At 44.2% G+C, this 19,101-nt stretch overlaps 1 protein-coding gene across 4 annotated transcripts in view; it reads right to left on the bottom strand.

Annotated features, from left to right (window-relative positions):
- Positions 1–740: 740 nt before the first annotated feature.
- The window catches only part of CILK1 (ciliogenesis associated kinase 1), a 60,796-nt gene continuing 42,435 nt past the window's right edge, over positions 741–19,101 (bottom strand). For all 4 annotated transcript variants that reach the window (XM_084623164.1, XM_084623163.1, XM_084623165.1 and 1 more), the window contains 2 exons: positions 6,895–7,008; positions 741–4,461 (listed from right to left, as the gene is read on the bottom strand). In XM_084623164.1, the coding sequence (XP_084479290.1) occupies positions 4,307–4,461; positions 6,895–7,008 (269 nt within the window). In that variant the 3' untranslated portion in view covers positions 741–4,306. The remainder of the gene's footprint in view (positions 4,462–6,894; positions 7,009–19,101) is intronic.

The following is a 19,101-nucleotide window of genomic DNA, read 5'->3' on the forward strand; positions in this document are numbered from 1 at the left end:
GTGGAAGGAGGTGGGAAACAAGTTCCAGCACCCGGTGGCTCTTCGAGTATCCCCCATCAGCAGTCTCCTTTGCTTTTATAAGGCAGATCCAATTGGAGCATCTCCATTGACCACAGCTGTGGCAGCATGTCACAGGAAGAGAGGTGATCTCCTATAGGCAGGTCTCGGGTCATTTAGAGCTTTATAAGTCATGATGAACATCTTAGAAACTCTATCTAGGCAGGCACACTGGTACCTTATACTGCCAACAGTATACCTCACTGAATAACGGTTCTGCACCAGCTTCAGTCTTAGAATAGTTTTAAGGCAAAGTCTCACGCTACATGCTCAAGGAGGCCATGGGGTGGGAGAGCAAGCTCACCCCACACACAAGTCACAGCAGTGGCTCCAGAGCCCACTTCCATACTCTGGGCATTGCTGCTGGGTGATTGGGGTTGCAGAGACACTCAGGTTTGGCTCAGCCATCAAGCTCTAACTCTCCAACACCGTTAGTGGCCTTAATGGAGAGGATCTCAGTGTTTAACTGTAAGGGACAGAAGCTGACAAAATGTCACATATTTGGATGAAGATCATAACCCGGAACTTGCAGACAAAAAGATCTTTGTTAGAAGCAAAATTCAAAAGGGATTAAATGCAAGGGTTATTATTTAAAAATATAATTAACTATCCCTAGATATTAGCATCTGAATGAAAAACAACACTTAAGTCAACATCTCTTCAAGAGTAACTTTATTCTGGGCAGCAGGCTCTTTACACAGAAGGAATTAAACAGTTTAAACATCCACCCCCAATAACACACACACTGAAAAAAAAAAAACAAATAGAAAATCTTCTGGGTTTTCATTTCTTTCAATAAATATTTTTCTCCCCATCTTAGGGTAAGTACTTTCGCTAAAGCATTTTTAATGAATCTGTAAACAGTGTGGGGAGGGTTTCTGTACTAATTTCATTTTATTTCTCTGCACATAATTTAAGAAGAATCAAGATAATACAGATTAATATGTCAACCCAAGGTCTGACTCCTTCATATTAAGGTCATTATTACATATTACACATGAGTATGAGAAACTGTAAATGGTAAAATCATTCTAAAAATCAAAATCGTATACTTAGCATAAAAATGCTGCAGAACCTGCTAAGAGATAGGTAATATTTTGCATGTGATATGTTTTCTTACAAATATATTGCTTTTGGTCAGGTTTTCAATGCAATGTACATTCTCTACTTTTTCCCATCTAAACAGAACAAATCAAAGAAAACATTAAATAAAAATAAAAATAAAAATGATATAGCCCAACCCTGCAGTCCCTATTCAAGCAAAAACTCTCAATGAGCTCAGTGTGAGTTTGCCTGAGTAAAGACTGCAGGATTGTGCCCACGATACACTTGCTACTGAGTGAATCTATGCATTACATCTGTTTAATTTAAAACTTGAGTAGACAATTTTTGAATGTGAGCTGTTTAGGTTTGACAAATAAAGGCCCCCACATTTGCAAAGGGGTTTGAATGCAGATCCTTATTCCTGCACCGAATAACCTTATGACCCTTCTTGTGGATCCCTTTGCAGGACTAGCTATGATTCTGAACCCCTTACTCCAGCAAATTACTTGCTTGCCTGAGTAAGGGTTGCAGGATTGGGCTCTAAATACTCTATTCTGACAATGATAGGCACTACGACCATTTATGAGAATTAGGGGCATACGGTCACAGCAGAATAGACTATTTACAAACACCTAGCTAGATATTGTATAGGTCCAAACATCTCCCTTGTTAGTGTCAGTTCATTCATTATAAATAAATTAAAACGATCTCTAAATATAAATGAAGATTTTGATTTCCAGACAGGAAACAGTCAGTTCTTATTCTATATGTTTTAAAAAATGTAAATACACAATTTTTTCCCTTTCCACTTGGCAAACACTCCTCCCACCCCACCCCACCCCTTCCCCCAGTACATGCATCTAGTGCTGCATAATTCAAAATGGCTCTGTTTTACTTCCTTGTGTGTACACCAACATCACAGCTCTGTTAGCAAGTACCTATAGGTTTGAAAATGAGTGTTTGCTAGTTAACTGGTAACAAAGCCTGGGTGGTGAGGATTAGAGAGCCATGATGCGATTCTGTGAAGATCCTATGTACATATTAATTTTTAAATAATGCATAGACCATTTTGCTCCTTCATTGCATTGTGTGGAGAGCAGCATATGCTGCCCACCTGTTGTCACAGTGCATAGAACAAAGGCACTCGCCACTATCCATCCCGCTCTCTCCTACAGCTGAGCCAGCAGCTGCTCCTCTCTCTCTACATAAGCAAATCATATTTGGTGCTCTGCTGATTTCAGAACGGGACTGGCAGAGAAATTGCCCTAGGGCATATTCTCCACCCAAAATGAAGTGGTTTTTGTAGGGAAGTCCAGCAGAAATTAGTCCACAGAATTACTTTCCAATCCAGCTTCTGCCCTTTGGAAGGGGAGGCAGTGTGCAGATAGATTGGGGAAACTCAAGAGCAATGTAGCCACTAGGCTAGCTCAGGGGAAGAGGGTCTTGGAAAGAGTGCAAAGAAAGAGGCACTCTGCACGGATACGCTGGGGTTGGGCCCAGGCCTGCCTGTGAATTATCAGGCTCCATATGAATACAAGGCCATTCCCAAGCCTTTATCCTCGAGAGATCAGGGAGGGTTTTCTGTGTGGTGAAATACACAGATTATTTTCTTTCCTTTTTGCACATTTTTGCTAGAAAGGGGAGGTGGCCTTTTCCAGTGCACTTTGATAAGCTAAACATTTAGAATGGAGAGGGCAATCCCCACTCAGTTTTGTACCTGCCTATTTGGCTGCTTTTCTCTGTCAGTAACCCTTGTAACTTCTCTACCATGTTACTTTTTCCCCACTGCATAAGTCAAATCCTGGTCTCAATGAAATCAACTGAGATTTTTGCCATGGACATCACGGGGACCAGAATTTGATCCTAAATGCTTCCTATAACAAAATAGCCAATAAGACTATGTTTATGGAAACTGATCTATATTTAACAACATGGGAAGGTAAGCTAAATCAGCACTGTAACTGTTGATTGAAATTTACTTGTTTATGAAAACTGCATCTGATACACTAAGGGAATCAGGCTGGAAAACAAAGCCATAGAAATTACGTCAGCTGCATATATGGTTTCTTAAACTTCGCTGCTGGTGCATCACTAATACTATGTTAGTCTGCCTGTGAGCCAGCTTTGTCATATTCAATAGTGCCTCAAATATTTCTCCAGCTCCTACTTGCCCTACAAAAACATGGTCTGACTTTGCTCCGTGGAAGTCTTTAGGAATGTTATAATTGACTAATAGGAGCAGCCCCCTATGCAGCATGTTTTATTTTCACTCTGAAAGACGACAACAACAGTTAAGTCTGAAGCGGCACTTCAGGACAGATGAGCAAAATCCACAGAATACTTACTGAATGGAGACAGCATTAGAAACAGGCTGAATGTAGTCAAACTAGCAGCCTAATCCTGCTGGCCTCATTCAGACCAAACTCCCAGTGTAGTTAGCAGGGATTTGGCTTCGGGATTACAGGATCAGCCCCAGAACTGTAAAACTGACAGGCAGCAAAAACAGCATGAAGACAAATTTACGAACACCAGCCAAAGCTAAAAACCACCCTTCAATAAGCCTGTGATTGACTTAGGGCCCAATCCACCTGCCATTGACCTCAAGGAGAGCAAGTTCAGGCCCTTAGTCTTTCATGTTAAGTCAGCCCAAAGCAGGTGAAAGGCTGACAATCGCATCCAGCTCGCGCAGCATGGTGCTGAAATAAGGCTGGGTTAATCAGTTTGATTGACCGCCTTGCCTCATACGTCCCATTCAGAACATCAAACTCCACCACAAAACAATATTTGGCAAATGCCCCTTTTTCACAATTGTATCTCCTTTGCAATACTGCCTCAGTCTGCTACATTCTATTTACTTGTATAAAATATTTGGACCTGACAAAGGAAATATTAAATTTTTATCGAGTTCATTACAAAGTTTATCGTATAAAATGCCCAAAACCTCAAGCCATATATACAAAATGTATTGGTTTTAAGAAAATAATTGAACCTGATCATATAACAAAACAATTTTATACAAAAAGGTATAAGATTGAATTCAAATCAATACAAATAAAACTAAAAAAAAAAGTCTTGAAATGTCTTGCTCAAAGAAGATAAGGTTTCTTTCAAATCACAGGCTTACAAAGTCATGGCAAATGGTATAGCACTGGTCAACATTTCATGAGAAATGTGCAGTGCTTCAACAGAAAGTGCTTTCTGCAAGTCATCGGTGAGCTCCGTACTTTGAAGACCAGTCAGTGCGTCCATGGATTGGCTGAATTGGCGGTGGACGCGGCATTAATGCTGGTGTGCTTTTTGAAGGTGTATTAAATGATGGCCGCCCAATATGAGGTCTGACAGACTTCAGAGAAGCGATATCTACAAATGAGAAGAAGAAAAGCCATTAGATAAAGTTTCAGTGACTGTATGACAGGGTGCTGGGCTGAACCCCGGAGCCTGCCCTCTGTCTCTCCAGCCCCAATCCAGTTAAATTGGAGCTGGCTAGAGAAATGTATGCCTCATTGGCAAAGGGGAAAACAGTTTCCAGCCTAATTAGCCGTGGCTATATACAGGCCCCAGAGGGCGGGGAGATAGAGAGTGGAAGGACAGGAGTAACTCTTCCCTCCTGGCTGCAGAAACTGAGACGCTCTTAAGGCTGAAACCTGTAAGCTGTATGTGGTGAGAAGGTGGTGGGATAGCACCCTGTAAATAAACTGCACTGGTGAGCTAGAAGGTCTCTGAGTGGTTTTTGGAACACAGCAGAGGCAGGAACAAAGGAGGCCCTGCTAAACCCTGTTACAGACTGGTTCAGCTGGAGGAATTGCTCCTTTAAAAAAGCCACTGTATACTTTCTCTGTTAGATGCTGCAACTGTAGAGCCAAGTTGTATTTAAAGAAATAAAATAAAAAGATCAGGATACGTGAAATAATAATATGATGAGCCATATGCCAAGATCCCTCCTCAGACCAGATTCTCTACTGTGCCCAGTATCTGCTGGATGCAGCAAGAGATGGGGTGCAAAAGAACCAATTTGCAGCTTGCTGATTTTGGGGCCAGTTCTGTGCTTGGCCCCAGCATACTTTAAAGCAGCCTCAAGGCTGCACTAAAATATCCTCACTAGATAGGACCACAAAGGGCTACGTGCTAGCAGAGAATATCTGGAGCATAATAGCCCTTTGACTGGGGGCTGCAAGTGGGGGGTGGCACAGAAGTGGACTACTCGGGCTTTGTACCAGCAGTAGAATCCCCCCCAATGAGGGAATCCCAGGCTGAGGAGATGTGGTTATTCTCCAGCCCCTTTGAGTTGCCAAAAGGGGTACAGAAGGGATGGAGCAGAGTGTGAATCTGTGCTCCAGTGTTTACTCTGTCCTTACTCAAGCTGCAAATAAACTCTGTTTTTTTATAATGAATAGACAATTTAGTGTGGGGTTTTTGAGACTTGTGCTCCTAAATCACTAAGGTGCTTCTGAAAATCCCACTCTGATGAGGTGTTTACCCCATGCTGGCAGAGAAAGGGTTAGGAGCAGCCAATCTGGGCCTAGCAGTCCCACATTAAAAAAGCTGCAGAGCGTGTCAGCCTCTGCCTGGAGCTCAAGGAGTGAAGTCTGTCTCTCTAACAGGCTGAGAGACCTGCGGCACCTTGGACAGAGCAACTGCTGGGAGGGACTGAGGGAGCAAGAGGAGCTCCTGGCTGGCTACTGAAACTGGGTAGTTGCAGGCCCTGATGGACGGTGAAGAAGATGCTAGGGCTATGGAGAAGTGCCCCGGGGAGATACAGTGGTGAGTGTTGTGCACGGTGACACCCACCTTTGGTGGTAATAGCAGCTGTGCATTCTGGGATGGCTGTGTTGCGGAGTACAGGCTATACTTTTGTTTAATTGGTAAAACTGATGTTTTAGAACAGTTTAAAGAAGTCAGAATAGACTTAATCCTGCAACCCTTGTAACATGAGTAAGAGTTGCAAGATCAGGACCTATAGCTCTAATGACTCACTTCTTTACAATAAAGTCAAATATAAAAACTGAAGATTAATGCTGCAGACACTGTGTTGTCTAATATGCTGGTTAGCATATATCATAATATGCACTATCCTCACCATATATTAGTATACATTAAGCACAAATATTGTAACCGTGATACAGCCTAAACTGGCCTATTCCACAATCTTGTTCACCTATGCTAAGTATCCCATAACATTAGCTTGCATTAGCTGAAGTAAACTTTGGCTTAAGTAGATAGGAAAACTGTCAGTATCAGGACATATAATTGTTTCCTCACAGCCACAGAAAGGGAGTTACCCTCACAAACCTATTTATCCTGGTACAGACCTAGGAGGGGTCTTCACACTTCTTAGTACCTGGAAGGCATGCACCCAGAACAAAGATAAGGATGCATCCTGACCTGGAATGTGTGGGTTCAGAATAAAAGATAAAGGGGTACATCATGGTACCAGAAACAAGGTAAAAAAAGCTGATTAATTGACTCTAGTTTCAGGTGATATACGTAGTACCTTTTTATTGGCAAACAAGCAGGGTCTAAGAAGATGGCTTTTGGAATGTAATTTTGAGGAGCACACCTTCTGTGCAAGGTGAATGTAACACTGCTGCACAGGACTGCTCCTTGGAGACTGGTATCGTACAGAACCTCTCTCCTGTATCATATTAATAAACCTGACTGACATTGGTTATTTGGTCTCTTGAGTATATTTCATAATGAAATAAAGTGTGGTCAAGCACTTTTGACTAGACAGTTTATCAACAGACAGCATTATTGCCCAAACAAGCAAACAACCAAACTCAGAGTTATACTTACTAGAAGATGGATCTGCAACTGGTGCTAACTGAACCCTCTGCCCAGCAGAGCCTATTTCCTTCTTCAGAAATGAAGAGACATAACCACCCGTCAACCTGCTTGATCCTGAGTGCCCTGAAAGAATTTGTTAAGTGATCAGAAACACGAAGTCAGTGTGCAATGAAACACATACACACACACACCCTACTTTCCTGTAGCTCTTGTGAAGGTATTTCAAAAATGGTGTACTGGTGGGGCACACTGAAGACAGGACAAAATATTTACCTGGTGTAAGTCAGTCAATGGAGCTACGCTGATTCACACCAGCTGCGGATCTGGCCTGGTACGTACTTATCTGGAAGGCTGGCACCCTCACACTGCATGAAACACTAAGGCCTGGTCTGCACTTGGACATGAGGTTGAGACAACTACGGCTGAGTGCTGCAGCTATACCGATCTAACTGCCGGCATAGACACAGCTAGCTACCACTGCTTGGGGAGGTGGCGTTCCTATAGCAATAGAAAACCCTCCTCCTCTGTCACTGTAGGAAGTGTCTACACTATGGCACTTGTCATAAATATAAAGGGAAGGGTAAACCCCTTTGAAATCCCTCCTGGCCAGGGGAAAGCTCCTCTCACCTGTAAAGGGTTAAGAAGCTAAAGGTAACCTCGCTGGCACCTGACCAAAATGACCAATGAGGAGACAAGATACTTTTAAAAGCTGGGAGGAGGGAGAGAAACAAAGGGTCTGTGTCTGTCTGTAGTCGTCTTGGCCAGGGACAGAACAGGAATGGAGCCTTAGAACTTTTAGTAAGTAATCTAGCTAGGTATGCGTTAGATTATGATTTCTTTAAATGGCTGAGAAAAGAATTGTGCTGAATAGAATAACTATTTCTGTCTGTGTATCTTTTTTGTAACTTAAGGTTTTGCCTAGAGGGGTTCTCTATGTTTTTGAATCTAATTACCCTGTAAGATATCTACCATCCTGATTTTACAGGAGGAATTTCTTTATTTCTATTTACTTCTATTTTTTATTAAAAGTCTTCTTGTAAAACACTGAATGCTTTTTCATTGTTCTCAGATCCAAGGGTTTGGGTCTGTGGTCACCTATGCAAATTGGTGAGGCTTTTTATCCAACATTTCCCAGGAAAGGGGGGGTGCAAGTGTTGGGAGGATTGTTCATTATTCTTAAGATCCAAGGGTCTGGGTCTGTAGTCACCTAGGCAAATTGGTGAGGCTTTTTACCAAACCTTGTCCAGGAAGTGGGGTGCAAGGTTTTGGGAAGTATTTTGGGGGGAAGGACGCGTCCAAACAGCTCTTCCCCAGTAACCAGTATTAGTTTGGTGGTGGTAGCGGCCAGTCCAAGGTGTAATATTTTGTACCTTGGGGAAGTTTTGACCTAAGCTGGTAAAGATAAGCTTAGGAGGTTTTTCATGCAGGTCCCCACATCTGTACCCTAGAGTTCAGAGTGGGGGAGGAACCGTGACATGGTGGCACAGTGGTGGGATTAACCTGAAATCATTTTGAGATCCAGTTGAGATTTTTTGAACTAGAAATACAGATTTTAAAAAGGAATTTTTAGGAAGTCCAGGAAGCAGCTTTGAAACTGAAAGCAGCTTGGTTTCTCTCTGCTTTGTGGCCAAGCAGAGACAAAAGGGGATTATCTTGTGAATTGCAGGTTTTCTTTGCCTGGAGGCAGGGTACTTAACTCCTGCAGGGAAATTCACAGTCTTCCAACCCAGAGGTTTTTTTGTTTTTTTTTTCTTTTCTTCCTAAAAGTAAATAGGGGGTGTGTGCTCTACCCATTTGCCTGGAGACAAAAGTGGCAGGGTTTTTTTTAGGATTTTGATTTTTTTTTTGTTTTACAAGGAGCACAGGTTTGAAAAGAAATTTTTTTTTTCTTTGGGCTGGGTAAGCAGGTTTCCAAGTAGTTGGAGGTTTTTTGCTTTAATTTGGGCCCAGAGCAGAGACAAGGGAATTGTCTTTTTCTGTAGGCTGACAATCACTATCAGAGAATAGGTATTCTATTCCAGCACAGCAAAATTTTACAGCCAAGTTTTGTTTGTTTATTTCTAAACCTCGGTTGTAAAGTTAGTTAAAAACAGAGAGGTTAGAATGGCCAAATCCTCGGCTCGACTACAGCTGGAATTAGCCAAATTTCAGGCTGAGGAAAAACAAAGGGAACATGAAAGACAGATAGAACTCATGCGGCTGGAGAAGGAGGTACAGGAGGCTGCCCACAAGAGGGAAATGGAGGCAAGGAAGCATGTGGAGGAGATGGAGAGGATAAAGGCCCAGCAGAATATACCAACAAACCCTAGCAATCCTTCTCCAGGTACCACTTCCCATCCCAGAAAGTTCCCCACCTACAAGGCAGGTGATGATACTGAGGCCTTCTTAGAAAACTTCGAAAGGGCCTGCCTTGGGTACAACATCTCTACTGACCAATACATGGTAGAGCTGAAGCCGCAGCTCAGTGGACCCTTAGCTGAGGTGGCAGCTGAAATGCCTAAAGAACATATGAACAAGTATGAACTGTTTAAATCCAAGGCGAGAGTCAGAATGGGGATAACACCCGAGCGGTCTCGTCGGAGGTTCCGAGCCCTAAGGTGGAAACCAGACATGTCATTTACCCGACATGCCTACCACATTGTGAAACATTGGGATGCCTGGATATCAGGAGCAAGTGTTGAATCTCCAGTAAATTTGCCCTTCCTAATGCAAATGGAACAATTCTTAGAGGGAGCTCCTGAGGAAATAGAAAGATACATCCTAGATGGGAAACCCAAAACTGTAATCGAGGCAGGAGAGATTGGAGCCAGATGGGTGGAGGTGGCAGAGAAGAAGAAAACTGGTCGCAGTTGGAGCGGAGACCAGAAGGGACCACCCCAGACCACACCCTATTACCGGGGGCCGCCCAAAGCCCCACCTACCTCCCAAAGAACCCTCCAGACCCCTTATCGTCCCACCACCCCGTTCTCCAGCAACCCACCTCGCCCCGGTGACCCGTCAGCTGGACGATGTTTTAAATGTAACGAGCTGGGGCATGTAAAGGCCAACTGCCCCAAGAACCCCAACAGATTACAGTTCATTGCACCGGAATCACACCAGAGGTCCACAGGCCCAGATACCTCCCAGATACCCTTGGAGCGGAGGGAAACTGTGAGTGTGGGCGGGAAGAAGGTCACCGCGTGGAGGGACACCGGAGCACAAGTGTCAGCTATCCATGCTTCCTTAGTGGACCCCAATTTAATCAACCCAGAGATCCAAGTGACGATTCAACCCTTCAAGTCCAACTCTTTCAATTTGCCTACAGCCAAGTTGCCTGTCCAGTACAAGGGCTGGTCAGGAATGTGGACTTTTGCAGTCTATGATGATTATCCCATCCCCATGCTGTTGGGGGAAGACTTGGCCAATCACGTGAAGAAGGCCAAGAGGGTGGGAACGGTCACCCGCAGCCAGGCTAAACAAGCCGTGAGGCCTAGCTCTGTTCCGGAAACTTCTATCAGGGCCCGGTCAGAGGTGATGGACCCGGACCCCAGGCCAATGTCTGCAACAGCAGTAGTGGATCCAGTCCCAGAGACCCAGACGGAACCAGTCCCAGAACCGGAACCAGCCAAACAGCCAACACCAGACCCCGTGCCAGCACTGAATCCAGTACTTGCAACCTCAACACCAGAGGGCCCCACCGAACCTGAACTGGCAGCAGCCGATAACCCTACACAAGAGGCTCAGCCGGAGCCTGAATCCCAACATAGTGCACCAGCGGAGAGCGGTTCACAGTCAACAGAAACAGCTCCATCCCCTATATCGCTTCCAGAGGGACCAAGCCTATGTCCCCAATCCAATGAGGAACTGATGTCTCCAGCATCAAGGGAACAGTTCCAGACCGAACAGGAAGCAGATGAAAGCCTCCAGAGAGCTTGGACGGCGGCACGGAGCAACCCACCGCCTCTCAGCTCTTCTAATCGATCCAGGTTTGTTGTAGAAAGAGGACTTTTATACAAGGAAACTCTTTCTGGTGGACACCAGGAAGACTGGCATCCTCAGAGACAGTTGGTAGTTCCAACTAAATACCGGGCCAAGCTCTTGAGCTTAGCCCATGATCACCCTAGTGGCCATGCTGGGGTGAACAGGACCAAAGACCGTTTGGGGGGGTCATTCCACTGGGAGGGAATGGGCAAGGATGTTTCTACCTATGTCCAGTCTTGTGAGGTGTGCCAAAGAGTGGGAAAACCCCAAGACCAGGTCAAAGCTCCTCTCCAGCCACTCCCCATCATTGAAGTTCCATTTCAGCGAGTAGCTGTGGATATTCTGGGTCCTTTTCCGAAAAAGACACCCAGAGGAAAGCAGTACATACTGACTTTCATGGATTTTGCCACCCGATGGCCGGAAGCAGTAGCTCTAAGCAACACCAGGGCTAAAAGTGTGTGCCAGGCACTAGCAGACATTTTTGCCAGGGTAGGTTGGCCCTCCGACATCCTCACAGATGCAGGGACTAATTTCCTGGCAGGAACTATGAAAAACCTTTGGGAAGCTCATGGGGTAAATCACTTGGTTGCCACTCCTTACCATCATCAAACAAATGGCATGGTGGAGAAGTTTAATGGAACTTTGGGGGCCATGATACGTAAATTCGTAAATGAGCACTCCAATGATTGGGACCTAGTATTGCAGCAGTTGCTCTTTGCCTACAGAGCTGTACCACATCCCAGTTTAGGGTTTTCCCCATTTGAACTTGTATATGGCCGTGAGGTTAAGGGGCCATTGCAGTTGGTGAAGCAGCAATGGGAGGGATTTACACCTTCTCCAGGAACTAACATTCTGGACTTTGTGACCAACCTACAAAACACCCTCCGAACCTCTTTAGCCCTTGCTAGAGAAAACTTACAGGATGCTCAAAAAGAGCAAAAAGCCTGGTATGATAAACATGCCAGAGAGCGTTCCTTCAAAGTAGGAGACCAGGTCATGGTCTTAAAGGCGCTCCAGGCCTATAAAATGGAAGCATCGTGGGAAGGGCCATTCGTGGTCCAGGAGCGCCTGGGAGCTGTTAATTATCTCATAGCATTCCCCACCTCCAACCGAAAGCCTAAGGTGTATCATATTAATTCTCTAAAGCCCTTTTATTCCAGAGAATTAAAGGTTTGTCAGTTTACAGCCCAGGGAGGAGACGACGCTGAGTGGCCTGAAGGTGTCTATTACGAAGGGAAATGTGCTGGTGGTGTGGAAGAGGTGAACCTCTCCATGACCCTTGGGCGTATGCAGCGACAGCAGATCCAGGAGCTGTGCACTAGCTACGCGCCAACGTTCTCAGCCACCCCAGGACTGACTGAACGGGCATACCACTCCATTGACACAGGTAATGCTCACCCAATTAGGGTCCAACCTTACCGGGTGTCTCCTCAAGCTAAAACTGCTATAGAACGGGAGATCCAGGATATGTTACAGATGGGTGTAATCCGCCCCTCTGAAAGTGCATGGGCGTCTCCAGTGGTTCTAGTTCCCAAACCAGATGGGGAAATACGTTTTTGCGTGGACTACCGTAAGCTAAATGCTGTAACTCGCCCAGACAACTATCCCATGCCACGCACTGATGAACTATTAGAGAAACTGGGACGGGCCCAGTTCATCTCTACCTTGGACTTAACCAAGGGGTACTGGCAGGTACCGCTAGATGAATCTGCCAAGGAAAGGTCAGCCTTCATCACACATCTCGGGCTGTATGAATTTAATGTACTCCCTTTCGGGCTGCGAAATGCACCCGCCACTTTCCAAAGACTTGTAGATGGTCTCCTAGCGGGATTAGGAGAATATGCAGTCGCCTACCTTGACGATGTGGCCATATTTTCGGATTCCTGGGCAGACCACCTGGAACATCTACAAAAAGTCCTTGAGCGCATAAGGGAGGCAGGACTAACTGTTAAGGCTAAGAAGTGTCAAATAGGCCTAAACAGAGTGACTTACCTTGGACACCAGGTGGGTCAAGGAACTATCAGCCCCCTACAGGCCAAAGTGGATGCTATCCAAAAGTGGCCTGTCCCAAAGTCAAAGAAACGGGTTCAATCCTTCTTAGGCTTGGCCGGTTATTACAGACGATTTGTACCGCACTACAGCCAAATCGCTGCCCCACTGACAGACCTAACCAAAAAGAAACAGCCAAATGCTGTTCAGTGGACCGGAAAGTGTCAGAAGGCCTTTAACAAGCTTAAAGCGACACTCATGTCTGACCCTGTACTAAGGGCCCCAGACTTTGACAAACCGTTCCTAGTAACCACAGATGCATCCGAGCGTGGTGTGGGAGCAGTTTTAATGCAGAAAGGACCTGATCAAGAATTCCACCCTGTAGTGTTTCTCAGCAAAAAACTGTCTGAGAGGGAAAGCAACTGGTCAGTCACTGAAAAAGAATGTTATGCCATTGTCTACGCTCTGGAAAAGCTACGCCCATATGTTTGGGGACGGCGTTTCCACCTGCAAACCGACCATGCTGCACTAAAGTGGCTTCACACCGTCAAGGAAACTAACAAAAAACTTCTTCGGTGGAGTTTAGCTCTCCAAGATTTTGATTTCAACATCCAACACATCTCAGGAGCTTCTAACAAAGTGGCTGATGCACTCTCCCGTGAAAGTTTCCCAGAATCAACTGGTTAAAATCGTCCTTGAGATGTGGAAAATACTGTTAGTCTTTATGTACTTGGTAGTATATTTAGAGATGCATGTGTCTTATTAACTCTGTTTTTCCTAGAGCTCCAGGAAGAAATCCCAGCCAGTGTTTCACCCTAGCTGAGATTTGGGGGGCGTGTCATAAATATAAAGGGAAGGGTAAACCCCTTTGAAATCCCTCCTGGCCAGGGGAAAGCTCCTCTCACCTGTAAAGGGTTAAGAAGCTAAAGGTAACCTCGCTGGCACCTGACCAAAATGACCAATGAGGAGACAAGATACTTTTAAAAGCTGGGAGGAGGGAGAGAAACAAAGGGTCTGTGTCTGTCTGTAGTCGTCTTGGCCAGGGACAGAACAGGAATGGAGCCTTAGAACTTTTAGTAAGTAATCTAGCTAGGTATGCGTTAGATTATGATTTCTTTAAATGGCTGAGAAAAGAATTGTGCTGAATAGAATAACTATTTCTGTCTGTGTATCTTTTTTGTAACTTAAGGTTTTGCCTAGAGGGGTTCTCTATGTTTTTGAATCTAATTACCCTGTAAGATATCTACCATCCTGATTTTACAGGGGGAATTTCTTTATTTCTATTTACTTCTATTTTTTATTAAAAGTCTTCTTGTAAAACACTGAATGCTTTTTCATTGTTCTCAGATCCAAGGGTTTGGGTCTGTGGTCACCTATGCAAATTGGTGAGGCTTTTTATCCAACATTTCCCAGGAAAGGGGGGGTGCAAGTGTTGGGAGGATTGTTCATTATTCTTAAGATCCAAGGGTCTGGGTCTGTAGTCACCTAGGCAAATTGGTGAGGCTTTTTACCAAACCTTGTCCAGGAAGTGGGGTGCAAGGTTTTGGGAAGTATTTTGGGGGGAAGGACGCGTCCAAACAGCTCTTCCCCAGTAACCAGTATTAGTTTGGTGGTGGTAGCGGCCAGTCCAAGGTGTAATATTTTGTACCTTGGGGAAGTTTTGACCTAAGCTGGTAAAGATAAGCTTAGGAGGTTTTTCATGCAGGTCCCCACATCTGTACCCTAGAATTCAGAGTGGGGGAGGAACCGTGACAGCACTAGTACAGTACAGCACTATAGTTATGCTGCCGTAGTGTAGACATGGCCTCCCAGAGAAGAGAGACCCAGCTGAGGGGGCCCAATTCCTGCAGTCTTTCCTTTAGAGCTGAGCTTAAATGCGCTGAGCATCTACATTAGGGGCCTTCTATTACCTTGCAAGATTAGGCCCTTTGCTGCCCGGCAAAATTCTCATAGAAATCAGTGAGTTACACCAAATTAAGGGGAGCAGAAGCGTGTCCCAAAACAGAGTTGGGCAACAGATTTTTTTGGTTTGCTGTTTAAGAATAAAAACGATGTATGTTTCAACCTGAAATGGGTTTGATCATTTTTCAGCAAATCAAAGTTAAAAAAAAAAAAAAAATCTGTGTGTGAAATGTTACGGTAATATAATCACCAACTTTTTCAGGCATTCAGACACAAGCAGGCGGAGGATTTGTTGCAGTGACAGCTCCTGGATAAGCTTTGGCCTAGGGCACTCACCTCAGATGTGGGGCACCCGGCTTCAATTTCTCCTTCTGCTCGATGTGGAGAAAAAAAGATTTGAACCTGGTTCTCTCGCATTGCGGGAGAGTGCCCTTGCCAGTGGGCCATGGGATATTTTAGTGTGGTCCCTTTTCAGCCTCTCCTCTTGAAACTATTCCACTTTTTATAAATAGTAATTGGAGCAGGAACTTGAATGGTAGTGAGTGCCCTGTCTATCAAAGTGCAGAGTCATTCTCATTCTCTTTCCCTGGCCCACAGACTATCATTTAGAGTGGTAATTCACAGTAATTGTTTACATTTAAAAAAATATTAAGAACTCCCTCATTATTTACTACAAATAAAGTAACAGGGATTGAAAGGGAAAAAATAAAACCATGAAGAATTATTTTTAAGATTTTTTTTTTAAAAAGGGACACTGGATTTATTGCTTATTACAACAATCTATAACCCACTAACAGCTTCCCCACCTGCTTCTTTCACCTCTATGACTGGAGGGGTGTTAACAGGCCACTTCTCCTTGAATAGTCCCTTGAAATATGTGCCAGCTACTTATGCTAACAATCTCTTCCAGTTTGTATTTAGCAGCCATACTCTGAGGGCTTGTCTACACTTACCGCGCTGCAGCTGTGCCACTCTAGCACTTAGAATAAGCTACTTAGAGGGGTGGGAGGTTGGTATAATGTTTGGTGATGCCCAGAATGGGTCCAAGTCCGGCCCTCCGTACTTGCCTTGTAAGCAGATATATATTTTTTAAAATAATGTAAAAATGGACTGGAAACAGTAAGCGTTTAACAGTTTCCCTATATTGCACAATATCACTATCGTAAGAAAAACGTATTTAACTAAGCCTATGAACTTTAATAATACTCTTTTGAATACAGAAACAACCAAGCACTCTTGGATCAATAACCCTCAAAAGCAAATACTTTCTAAAATTAAAACAAAATGTAGCCCCTTCTTTTGTGATATTCTTCAGGAGGTAGCAAACACTTTTCGTCATCATTTGGTTCTTGAAATGAAGTCATCCAGGAGACTTGCAACATCCAGTTCAGAGGTAGAATTCTTATGACTGTGTAGAAATGCCAAGTGATTTAGACATTCTTGGCTCACTGCGTTCGCAAATAATTTTTCAGTCTGCGCAGGCAACTGAATGATCACTCAGCGGTGCAGGTTGGAGTTGGAATTGTGTAGAATAATTTCAGGAGAACAACATGTCAATCAAGCCTTCGTTTTGTTTCAGAAATTGCTTCACTTCGCTCACCGAATTAAGCTGGCAATTTCTCAATCTGCAAATATCACTTAACATTTCTAAATGAAGAGACAGCCTCTCCGTTTTAATGTTACTATGGAAAGCTTCACTTATTGGGACAACGTCCTGGTTTTAGCCATTTGCTGCATCACTTATATGCTCATCCAATTTTACTGCGAATGTAAAGCTTTCTGCTGAAAACCTCTGTTCAATGGCAACTTTGCAAGCATCAATGAGAACCTCTCCCGTTGGCATAGGTGGCATCTTCAGAAAGTGCTATAGTGCAGTCAGTGTAGACAAACCCTAACTGTTTCCCAGACTGAAGAAGAGCTCTGTGTAAGCTTGTCTCTCGCCACAAAAGATATTACCTCACCCACCTCTCTCTAACCACAAACTTAAAATCATGCTTCCCTCTGGATTTTTCTTTTTAGCTACAATTGAACAATAGCATCTAATGTACTGAAAGAAGATTAATGAGAAAATGTGTTTGATTACTTTATGTATTTGACATCACTTTGTATAGTCAGTTTAATCCATTCTTCTATACAGTCAGCTCTCCCCATTTGTGTGATTTGTTTATACAGAAAGAAAAGGAGTACTTGTGGCACCTTAGAGACTAACCAATTTATTTGAGCATAAGCTCACGAAAGCTTATGCGCAAATAAATTGGTTAGTCTCTAAGGTGCCACAAGTACTCCTTTTCTTTTTGCGAATACAGACTAACACGGCTGTTACTCTGAAACTTGTTTATACAGGTGAGTCACATCATAGCGCATTTAACTTACGCAAATTCAACTATACGTGCTCGGTAAAAAAAAAGAAAAACAAGATACCTGTAAATAGTGCAGGCGATTCCGCCCACCATTCCACTCAATGAGCATATGCCCTGGAGTGAGTGTGAGATGGGAGACATGAATCTGCTGTTCCCTCAGTCGGTCTCAGTTCCCGCGTGACGCTCATAGTGTGAGCATCTCGCCGTGCTGAGTGTGATTCTAGTGTTTAAAGATACTGTATGTATTTTTCGTACAACATGGCCCCTAAACGCAAGCCAACTACTTCGTCTGGTGCTCAACCGAAGAAACAGCGATCTGTTCCAATGCTGGAGGAAAAACTGGCTGTGTTGGACTTATTGAGAGACGGTAAGTCAGTCTCCAACGTGGAGCGTAAATATGGCCTCAATGAATCTAGCATCCATGCCCTCAAGATTCGAAAGAGAGAAATTCGTCAAGCCGTAGCATCAAGTGCTTCAATAACTGCTAAGGTGATGAACCAGGTGCGTGATAAGACTTTAGTGAAGACTGAAAAGGGATTAAACTTATGGCTGGAAGACATGAACCGTAAACATGTGCCTACTGATGGCAACACGTTGCAAGAAAAGGCTCTTAGCCTCTATGCGCTGTTCAAACCTTCTGCCGTAGGGGGACAGCCTTCTGATGAGAAAGAATTCAAAGCCAGCTAAGGTTGGCTTAACAGTTTTAGGAACTGCTTCAACCTCAAAAACATGAAGACTGTGTACTCATTATATACTGTATATTACTATATACATATTACTGTACAGGGTTGTATACACAAAACCATGTACAGTATACTGTACAGTAGACTTTATGGGCGATTTAAGGGATTTTCAAGGGTAATTTTGACTATACAGAATTTTTGCCTTACGCGCTGACTTTAGAATCTAACTCCCACGTAAGATGCGACTCCACTGTATGGCAACAGGGAGAGGGAAAAAAATTGGAAATAAGAAAATGATGATTTCACAAAAACTGGCTAGGGAACTCAGGGATTGGTGTAGTATGTGAAAAGATCTTAAACTGATTAGATTTCGAGCTGTCAGTCAAGCTAAACATTGGATAGATCAACTTGCCTTTGGTAGCCTAAGATCCAAAAAGTGGTTTGGAGTAACTGGGAGGCCATTACAAAAATTCTCACCCTGCCCCATTCGCAATTCTCTTAGCCCTGGTCTACACTAGGAGTTGAGATTGAATTTAGCAACATTAAATCGATTTAACCCTGCATCCGTCCACACAATGAAGCCCTTTTTTTCGACTTAAAGGGCTCTTAAAATCGATTTCCTTACTCCACCCCCGACAAGGGGATTAGCGCTGAAATTGGCCTTGCCAGGTCAAATTTGGGGTACTGTGGACAGTATTGGCCTCCGGGAGCTATCCCAGAGTGCTCCATTGTGACCGCTCTGGACAGCACTCAGATGCACTGGCCAGGTAGACAGGAAAAGGCCTGCGAACTTTTGAATTTCAATTTCCTGTTTGGCCAGCGTGGCAAGCTGCAGGTGACCATGCAGAGCTCATCAGCAGAGGTGACCATGATGGAGTCCCAGAATCGCAAAAGAGCTCCAGCATGGACTGAACAGGAGGTATGGGATCTGATTGCTGTATGGGGAGAGGAATCCGTGCTATCAGAACTCCGTTCCAGTTTTCGAAATGCCAAAACATTTGTCAAAATCTCCCAGGGCATGAAGGACAGAGGCCATAACAGGGACCCGAAGCAGTGCCATGTGAAACTTAATGAGCTGAGGCAGGCCTACCAGAAAACCAAAAAGGCAAACGGCCACTCCGGGTCAGAGCCTCAAACATGCTGCTTCTATGATGAGCTGCATGCCATTTTAGGGGGTTCAGCCACCACTACCCCAGCCATGTTGTTTGACTCCTTCAATGGACATGGGGGCAACACAGAAGCAGGTTTTGGGGACGAGGAAGATGATGATGATGATGAGGTTGTAGATAGCTCACAGCAAGCAAGCGGAGAAACTGGTTTTC

The sequence above is a fragment of the Lepidochelys olivacea genome (genome assembly GCF_965140295.1).
Source record: "Lepidochelys olivacea isolate rLepOli2 genome assembly, chromosome: 3".
NCBI classification, from domain to species: domain Eukaryota; kingdom Metazoa; phylum Chordata; order Testudines; family Cheloniidae; genus Lepidochelys; species Lepidochelys olivacea.